The sequence below is a fragment of the Toxorhynchites rutilus genome, chromosome 1 (genome assembly GCF_029784135.1).
Source record: "Toxorhynchites rutilus septentrionalis strain SRP chromosome 1, ASM2978413v1, whole genome shotgun sequence".
NCBI classification, from domain to species: domain Eukaryota; kingdom Metazoa; phylum Arthropoda; class Insecta; order Diptera; family Culicidae; genus Toxorhynchites; species Toxorhynchites rutilus.
In genome coordinates this window covers 143,317,352-143,327,484 of record NC_073744.1, presented here as the reverse complement: position 1 = coordinate 143,327,484, position 10,133 = coordinate 143,317,352, and the positions used below count along the sequence as shown (strand labels likewise).

Below are 10,133 nucleotides of genomic sequence, written 5' to 3'. Positions count from 1 at the left end.
GTCAATTTTGACCACTCAGAAGTTGGTATTTCCGTTAGGATAGGGGTTAAGATTTTTTAATTGTTCGATGGTTAGTTTTATGACATATATATTTTTATTCAATATAAAAAATTGTTATGGAGTTCCGAAATCGATTAACGCAAAAATTTCATCAATCCATCGTGAAATGACTGAGCAATAAGCGTTTGAAATTGGACAATTTTCACGATGTGCTCGATTTTCGATTTTGAATTTGTACCCCAATATGTTCCCGAAAGACGTAATCCTACGTCAAAAACTACAACCTGACGTTGTACAGAACCTTATGGACGGGGTAAAGAGGAAGGTGCAGGCATACGGGCTTGGGCTCGAAGTATGAACAAAAAGAAAATGCCAAAAGTTGTTTAATAGTTTTTTTTTACTGTCTAAAATTTTCAAAAGGATCGGTCTACTGGGCGAATTTCTACAGCGTTTTTTCCGTGATGCAATTTGATGTGACACACCCTTTATTATTCGCACGAGAAAAAAATAGAATAATGTATCAAAACTTCCAGCAATCTTTAGAAATCATTGATCATTCATTGAATCAGATGGAATTTCAAACTATTGATTACAGAGCCTGTGGTAATCCTACATGTACCTTGCGGTTTTATCACAGATATAACCCACTTCTAGTTTTCTACTTTTAATATGTATTTAATAGGTATTTGGGCTATAAATGGTGAGTTGACAACTGGGAAGGAGCGTTAACTTGAGCTCTGGTCCGAACACTGGCGCAAACACTTTTCTCCAGGTTATGGGCGGCTCAAAACGGTGTCTGTTCTTTAGGTTAGGGGCGGCTGAATCACCGTCCTCGTGTCAGTATGGGACTCTAAACAGTACTGGCACGACGGTCCTCCGGCGAGACAGGGGTTTGGTCGCAGGCCTTGCAAACCGCCACCATAGAAAAAGAGCAAGCAGTGAATAATGAACAAGGAAATTCGAACCGGAACAATCTGCATGGACCCACGCGATGTAAACAAACTATGGATTGGAAACTCGGGACGTGGAACTGTCGATCTCTCAACTTCCAAGGAAGCACTCGAGTGCTCTCCGACGTATTGAAGAGCCGCAAGTTCGACGTCGTAGCGCTGCAGGAGGTGTGCTGGAAGGGCTCAACGGTACGTACGTTTAGGGATGGTCACACCATCTACCAGTTACGGAGTTACGGCAACACACACGAGCTGGGCACAGCTTTCATAGTGATGGGCGAGATGCGAAAGCGGGTGTTTGAGCGGTGGTCAATTAGTCCTCGAATGTGCAGGTTGAGAATCAAGGGCCGATTTTTCAACATTCGCATCATCAACGTGCACAGCCCACACCTCGGAAGTACCGATGATGATAAGGAAGAATTTTACGCTCTCTGCCCAAAACATGATATTAGGACCGTCATCGGGGATCTCAACGCTCAAGTTGGCCAGGAGGAGGAATACAAACCGGTAATTAGAGGATTCAGCGCCCACCAGCTGACCAACGAAATGGGCCTAAAACATATCGACTAGGCCGGCTCCAAGAACATGGCCATTCGTAGTACCTTCTTCCAGCATAAACTCCTACACAAGTACACCTGGAGGTCACCTAATCAGATAGAAACACAAATCGACCACGTTCTGATTGGCTGCCGGCACTTTTCAGATATCATCGACGTCAGATCATATCGGAGCGCTAACGTTGACTCGGATCACTACCCGGTGACGGTGAAATGCGCCCAAAACTCGCCGTTGTGAACAACATTCGGTACCGATGCCCGCCTCGGTTGAATCTCGCGTGGCTGAAGCAGCCCGATGTCGCCGGAAATTACGTGCATTCGCTCGAAGCTGCGCTGCCGGAAGAGGACGAGTTGAACGAAGCTCCTCTCGAGAACTATTGGAACACCATTAAAACAGCCATCAACAGCGTAGTAGAGAACATACTCTGGCACGTGGGACGTATTCAGCGGAACGAGTGGTTTGACGATGAATGTAGGCTAAGTTGCGCGGTGCCACTCGTCAGACCGTGGAAAGACATCGACAGAAGAAGATGCAACGTACCCAAATCTTCCGGGAGAAAAAGCGCTGCCTAGAGGAGGCGGAGTAATTTCGTCGGTGGGACAAGCTTGGAGGAGGTGCCAGCTCCAGCGATAAGCGAAGTGCGTCCTTATCAAGGACGTCGTGCCTACTAAGGGCTTCACAAGCAATTGCGGTCGAACAGTCTGAGCCAAAGTACAAAGTGTACACAAGACGCTTATTATACCGGCTGTTCTCTACGGACATGAAACGTGGACAACGCTCGAGAAGGACCTGCGAGTGCTCGGAGTTTTCGAAAGACGAGTGCTAAGAACGATCGTCAGCGGCGTGCAGGAGAACGGAGCGAGATCTGGCGGCGAGCACACGATGCCCAAGAAATTGGAGACCGACAGCCCACAGCCGATTGAATTGGAGGAATATTGTTCATCAGGCTTTGTCATAAGACGGAATGCCAGTTAAATAAATAAATAAGGTATTTAAAAAAGGGAAAAATCTATTCTGTATTTCGATCGATTCGAAATATTTCGAACGACTTGGTAAATTCCATTCCCTGTTTCGTTCGAGTTGTTTTTCAATTCGAAAATATTTCGTTTGAGCTGTTTTGTTTTCGAACATCTTTCACTCGAATCAAGCCAAACGTTAAACCCACTTTGTTTATGAAGGAGTGAAAAGTTTCCACAGGATTAGCGGTGATTTGCAAAAAATGTAAGCTAATTTTCATCATGTTTGTTTTTTGTTAATTAATTTTTATATTCAACAGGGAAAAATACAAAACGATCTCTAAAAAGCAGTTTGAGCGGATGGTGCTGCTTCTCGAGCAAGAGCCGGACATAGCCAAAGGCTTCTCCCGAGGAAATTTTGGACCCTTCTGGGATAATCTGGCAGCAGAAGTCAATAGTTTGGGACGCCTATTCGCGATGGAACTGGATGGAAAAAGGTATATACTAAAATTAATCCGAAACATATATTTATAGACTTTCTTTTTGCCTTGGTTTTCTGTGTAGGTCTGGACGGACTATAAGTCCGGATTAAAGCGTAAACTCGCTCACAACAAACGGGAACAAAGGGCGACAGGTGGAGGACCCAATAAAATTATCAATTTGTCCGAGCTGGAAGAGCAGGCAGTTCAATTAACTGGGTTACTTGTGACCGTGGAAGGAATCCCGGGTACCTCATCTTATGGAACACAATCGGGTTCGCCTCCGGGTGCACCTCGAGTTGCAGACCAGTAAAATGTTATCTATTATGGTACTTCCGACGAGTGTGACGGTATCAATAATACCATTTACTTCCAGCCCTCTCAGCCCAAAAGATCCAGATCTTCTACCATGAGGCTGTTTGAGCTGCAAGTCGAGCAACAGAAGAAATTTCACACCAATGTGGAATCCCTGTTAAATAACACAAACAAGAATTTGAGTGATCTGGTTCATTATCAGCGTCAATCAGCCTGAGCGGTTCTTGCCACACTCAAAGAACATCTGAGTGAACAAATACGGCATAATCACGAGATGAAGAAGATCGCGCTGGAAAAATCAATAGACAAATCCTTGGAACGCAGATTGCGTATATTTCAGAACATTAGAATAATGTTGTCTAGAATTCACCGATGTAATCAGGGCACAAGCCGGTGAGTGGTATACAAAACTTCTCTGGAGTTCATAATACTTTACAGAAGCTCCCAGAAATTCTTTGAAGTTTGTTTTAAATTGCATCAAAATTATATAAACTTTTTTGAAGTTCACAGAGCTTCGCCGCAACTAACAGCTATTTTCTGAAGTTCACATAGCTTTTTCAAAGTTTTCGAACAACATTGAACTTCACTCGTTGTTTCTCGATGTAAAATAATTCAGGCATATGATGTACGTGGAAATGCTTCTGACGATACCGACAACTGAAGATTATCAAATTTTCGTTATTTTTTCTAAAATTTTTAATGAACTAAAAAAATTAAATATAATCTTAATATTAAAAATTTGTACGTAGTACTGAATCGTTCGTGTTTAAACACAACATGTATTTGTTCATCATAGAGCACCCATGTTAGATATACACACTCAGCAGAGTAGCGGAACAACTCGAAGTGCTCGTGTTTGGGTCGTGCTGTTGGAAATTAAATTAAAAAAAAAAATAACGGTTAAAATAACGCAAAAAGTATTTATCATTATTATTCGAATACTTGGCCTGCTTACGAGAAATCGATAATGACATATTCCCACAGTGTTAGGAGGAATAAGAGTAAAAAATTCTGCCAAACCCATAGTTAAGTAACGAAGACTCTTCTTTTTCCGGTGGGTGTTATTTATTTGAGCATTTGCATACAAGTTAGACGAAATGTAACTCTCATAAATGTTAATTGAAACGATAGTTTATTATGCAACCAAATTCTAAGCATATATTGTGAAGTGCACAGCATACATTCATAATTTGAGCGCATTTAGTAGGATTGTAGTGAAGTTGTCTCGCGCCAAGGATGCATCTAAACCGATTTTTCAGTACACCGATTCGATGATAGCACGACCCAATACATGCTTGCGATTAAAATCGCTCTCCAAACTCCCTTCCTCCGCTGCTCTGAATGGCGTTACTAACCAAGGTTCCGATGAATAACCAGCATCACCTGAATACATTTCATCAAACAGTACATACAAGTATGCTAAAATATTGTACCTAGAATCTTAGTATTAACTTCACCATTTTGGTGAAGCTACTCAAAGTTAGTTCTTGCAGGGCTTACAGGCCATATATGAGAGTCATGATTAGATCCCTGGAAGGTAGGATCGACGAAACGAATCCTTGGCGGATCGCCACAAACCTATGTTGACAAAAAGAGCATTTGTTCATTGATTTGTTAATTCAAATACTACTAATACTTACAATAAGAACGTTGAGACTATAAAATCCCTTCCGATTAAAAAACAAATTTCGATCCAGCTTATGTGGAATAATTTTCACGTGGGTCCCATCCAAACACATAATAACACCCGGAATTGATGATTTCTGATAAAAGTGTAGTTTGGCACACCGCTGTTCGTCTTCCGTCATATTTAGGGAAATCCATTTCATACACAGTGTCCGCTCCAGAACGTTAAGCATTTCAGCCAGCACCTTGGAAAATGTGGGTTGTGCTATGGCAATGTTTTCTTCAGCAAAGAATCGCAAACATGCTGCCAGCTTCACCTCCGTGGATAGACCACCTTTCTTGTGGTAAAACAGTTCTCAATTTCCTCTGAAACGTACCGAAAATCTTCCTTACTTAGACGAAAACATTTGATGAATCTGAATAAGGGCAAAATTAATCAATAAGAGAAATAAACATCGGAATTTTGAGAAGGGAAGATACTTACGCTTCATCAGAGTTTAATGAAGTCGGTTGATTTTCGATGGTCTCGCCGATGGTAGCAAAGCATTCCGATTTCTTCTTGCTTCGCCAAAATCGGTAGCAAAGTGGAATCCATTGTACGAGAAAATTTACTCACAAATTTCTTTTACGATTAAAAAATAACTAAAATTTAACTCGCACTCGCCACTATTCACTATGGTATTTCCTTTTGTATCGGTTTTTGACAGATCGATGCATAATCGAAATTTTCGAACACTTTCGTTCGAAACGAGCAAAACGATTGAAATAGGGAATGGTAAATTCAAAAACGATCGAAATATCACTTTCGAACGAAATAGAAACCCGTCGGAATAGAGAATAGGCACCAAAGGCTAGACATTGAAGGCACCCGCCACGCACACACGTAACTCTTTTCGTTTGGTGGTCATCGATTGCCGGAGGGCGTCAAGCGTCGAACTAGAAGATAGCCGCCAAGAACCTCCTTAGTTACCATTTCCACGATCCGTACACAATAAAAACATTGTATATTACATACGTCAGATCAGTTCTCGAATACTGTAGTATTGTATGGTCCCCCTACATAACTTCACACGAAGACAGAATTGAATCTGTACAAAAACAATTTTTATTATTTGCACTTCGTAAACTAGGCTGGTCTTCATACCATCTCCCTCCATATGAGGCACGTTGCATGCTAATCAATATGAAAAGCTGAAAAGAACGTCGGAACATGATTCTATTTATTATTGACATCATATCACAATGAGTGAACTCAGAAGAAATATTAGGAAACCTAAATTTTTACGCACCGATTAGGCACCTGAGAAACTCTAACATTTTCTACATAGATTACCGAAGAACGAATTATGCCAAATATAGTCCTATTAATCGTATGATGAGCCTCTGTAACGAACACAGTGAAATTATTGATGCTCAATGCTCAAAAACTATTTGAATAGAATTTCACTGTAATATTTGGGCAGCATATTTAGTCTACGCTGGTTTGACGAAATAAATAAATTTGAAAAAAATTTATTATGTAACTTGTTAAAATCGTCTTTTGAATTAAACGGATAATTTTTCCAGCCAGTTCTCTTTAGTTTTTGTAGTTTTAAGTAAGTAGGAACGATAAACGTAAGGTCACTACTGTGAAATAAAATCTGTACTTCATAGAACTTGGAATTACTTTGAAACGGAAGAGTTTATTTTGTTTTCCATTCGTAATATCTTCCGATCAAGTGCAATTAACAGGAAAGTTTCTGAAGATTATTCTACCCCACCAGTAAAATATTAGGTTGGGGAAAAAGTAATCCATTATGTTCTCGGTAGCTAGTCGCGTAATATCGATCATACACTTTCAAGTTTAGGCTCGTTGTCACCTTTAACATTTCACACTAAAAAATATTTTGCTGTTTTCTGTTTGTTTCATTCAGTTGTGAGTTACAGGGTGTTAACAATGGAAGCCAACAAAGAGAAAATTCGGTACATTTTAAACTTTTTATGCTTTAAAGGCGAAAATGCAAGCTCGAAGTGGCAAAACTTGAATGATATAGCTGGGTTGTTTAGTAACATACACAAAACTCCCGAAAAGAATGGCTTCAAGGTCGACATACTTTCTCTTAGCCTGCACTCACACCTGTTTAGTGACGAGAAGCTGTATTAGAGCGATATGTAGATGTGACTCACAGCCTTAGGAACGCCGAGAAGATTTTGCGTTGATTTCTTCAATGTAGTCATGAATACTCTCTAATATGATTATCTCACCAACGCATTCAAACCAACAGTTACAAACGTTATCTTGTTGTTCTGCTCCGTGATGTTGAGTTTCCGTTAAGTAAATATGGCCCTTTAATCCCAATCAAAATAAGAAACCTATACAGTTACTTACTATCACTGGAGATAGGCTATGAAACACTCTAAGTACGGCGACTATAAAACTTGCTAGTGCTTTTTGTGAATGACCGAATATCAGGTTCCACTTACTATTACTCTGGACCCGTATTCACCTCCGAGGACTTGTTCGAATAGTTTTAGATCACAGTACAAGAACAGATTCCAGTCGTTCAGATCAATCAATGTCTTATATTTTTAATTCTTGTTCAAAATCTCTTAAAGCTTTCTCGATTTTTCATATTTTGTTCGTTCACTATTTGTTCGGTTAATTTCCTTTGTTCTGTATATATATTAAGTGTTAAAGTTCCATTGACTTCCGCGCGTGTTCATTTGCATGTGTAATTAATAGAAGAGCATTTAGCGCAACGGGCACCTTCCTATTTCCGCGAAATTTATATTCTCGATTAGCACAATGCGTAGAAAAATAATCCTGAATGTAGCTTTTTTGTTGCTCCTCTTCATCATGGATCAAACTTCATATAAATATCTTAAAAACCATGTGTACTATCCTTACTTTTTATCATTTTCCGTCCCCGTGTCGTAATGGATTGCTTTTTTTTTTGTTATGGTATAATTTCTTTACATCTTTACATTCTGCTTCCTTCCCCCCGGTCTGTGCCAATACTTGTTCCTCTCTTTCTAAAAATATATAGTCAGTTTTGGTACTCCTCATTACTAAGTTGATTAGATTTTGGATAGTGTTTAAAATTGACATATTCATAAAATTACGTAATACTGCAAAAGTCTCAAGAGAAAAAAAAACATATTTCTAATCATTTTTGGCCCGAAATGGAGCTATCGGACGAGAACAGATTAAATTTTCGCGTGATTTTTAGTACAAAGCAGATGGTAAGAATTTTTGATTGATTTTTTTTTCCATTGTCCAAACTCTTTCCAACCCATATCCTTCCTCTGTGCGTATCTGTGCGAGTGTCAGGAAGTATGTCGTTGTCGGGTATGTGTTTGTGGGGTGTGTGTTGTGTTAACCGAAAAATAGTCCCTTCATTTTGCTTACTTATTCCGAATTGAAAACATTTATATATTTGACTAAGCGAGATAGTTATTGAACTAAACAAAACGTCGTCTTCATTCGTTCATGGTTATTTTTGTGAGGACAAATGACAAATCTCCCGATGTCAAAAAAACGTACAAAAATCCTCGAATTGGAACAGTTTATACAGTGTATGAAAAAAATATATAATACAAGCACACAATTCGCAAAAAAAAACTACGTCATGCATATATCTCCTCAAACAAATAATATAAACATGATAGATTTGAAACACAGTCCAGCGTAAAAAACAAACGGTAAACAACGAGGCGAAACTAAATACAAAATAAAGTGGTTACCAACTAAAAATATATATATAAACTCGTTTAAAAATTGTCTATCTTTCTCTCTCTGTGATATTCCTGGCAGGTTTCCCGTTTCAACATGTGTGAGGCTCGATTCCCTGTTTTTTTTGTATGCTAACCTCTTTTTGTCAACTTTTTACACTCTGTTTTACAACACAATCTGTTCATCTCGTATTCACTATTTAATAGCGGTTTGTTTGTTTTGTTTTTTTTTCTTTGCTTAGTTTTGATTTGTATGCAAACTAACAAAAATATATGAAAATAACGACCAGATGAGCAAACTTTAAACTCAAGCACTTTCGTTGATGGATCGCGCCCCGAATTCGACGCGGTTCGAGTGAAACTCATGCTTTTGAAATCAATTCCACTGGATAGAGTGTAGCAGCAGCGATCCCTCCGTCTTTTAATGTTTAATCACATTCATTTGTTTTGTTTAAATCTGAAAAAAAGGCAAGGAATTAGATAATTGTTGCTTTTGGGAGTGGGGAGCTCATTGGAAATATTTCAGAAGTAAGTGATAAACAAAAGAAAGTTGCAGTTAAAAAATATTTTATTATTGGGTGCAAAATTATATACAAAATGGTGCAACTAAAACTATCGATGCAAGTAAGTAGTAGTGAATAATTATGAGTCCGAATATTATTAATTTTATACCATAGGGGCTTCAAATATGTTTATTCGCCTTTAGTAACCGTTTAAGGTCTGTTGTAACACAAACACAACATTGTTGTAATAAACTAAGGTTATGATATCGAAATGGATTTTTCGTATAAAATAAATTCAAATATTATAATTTGAATGAACTATCATTTGCGTTGATTTAAAAATTCTACATACAATAGAAGCATGCTTGTCATAAAAAGTGCTTTTCGCTGGGGCACTGTTGAATCTTAATCCTAACGTTTTTTCACTTAATCCAGTAAACTAGGGTACAAACACTCCCCCAAAAACCTCCATATGAGGGTGCATTCAGTGATGTCCTGTTAATTAGCGTATTTTCGCATGCGAAAAGAAGTTTTTTGACGGTGAAAATGAATAAACAAATTTCAATTGTCATAAGAAACTTCAAATGGAACGGAAACGATAGCAGAAATGACCGTTGAACACGTGTTCTCGCTTGAAACAAGTGTTAACAAACTGTACACGGTGCAAGAATCACAAACAAAACATCCTTTCACTGATGTGATGTACGTCTCATTTTCCACCCACATCTAATTCAAGCGCCCCGTTTTGTCTCCGGTCATTCTAAGCAAATAGCAAAGCCAGTAGCACTGCATCCATACCAACCGTATGCGTTTGGGTGAAGAAAATCAATCAACAGAGAAAACGAAGAAGACTAACCAGATTCAAGCACGGTTGAGAAACAAGATATAAAAACACGGTAATTGAACACGGTTTAGGAACGATGTTGTAAATTTAAAGCGAGCGGTGCTGAGAACAGAACATTTCATCTGTGTTTCGGTGCACGTGCATTGGCCAGGGTTCACGTGAGTGCGAATATCTTGTTGCACATTGGTGAC

At 38.9% G+C, this 10,133-nt stretch overlaps 1 protein-coding gene and 1 long non-coding RNA gene across 2 annotated transcripts in view; both read right to left on the bottom strand.

Annotated features, from left to right (window-relative positions):
* Nucleotides 1–4,389: 4,389 nt before the first annotated feature.
* Nucleotides 4,390–5,553, bottom strand: LOC129763174 (uncharacterized). The gene is made up of 4 exons (XR_008740820.1): nt 5,369–5,553; nt 4,942–5,300; nt 4,692–4,836; nt 4,390–4,641 (listed from the first exon to the last, which is right to left on the bottom strand). It is a non-coding gene; the product is annotated as an uncharacterized LOC129763174 (long non-coding RNA).
* Nucleotides 5,554–7,417: 1,864 nt separating this feature from the next.
* Nucleotides 7,418–10,133, bottom strand: part of LOC129762541 (F-actin-monooxygenase Mical) — a 201,313-nt gene continuing 198,597 nt past the window's right edge. Inside the window, exon 21 of the mRNA XM_055760929.1 lies at nt 7,418–9,052. Within this exon, the coding sequence (XP_055616904.1) occupies nt 9,024–9,052 (29 nt within the window). The 3' untranslated portion in view covers nt 7,418–9,023. The remainder of the gene's footprint in view (nt 9,053–10,133) is intronic.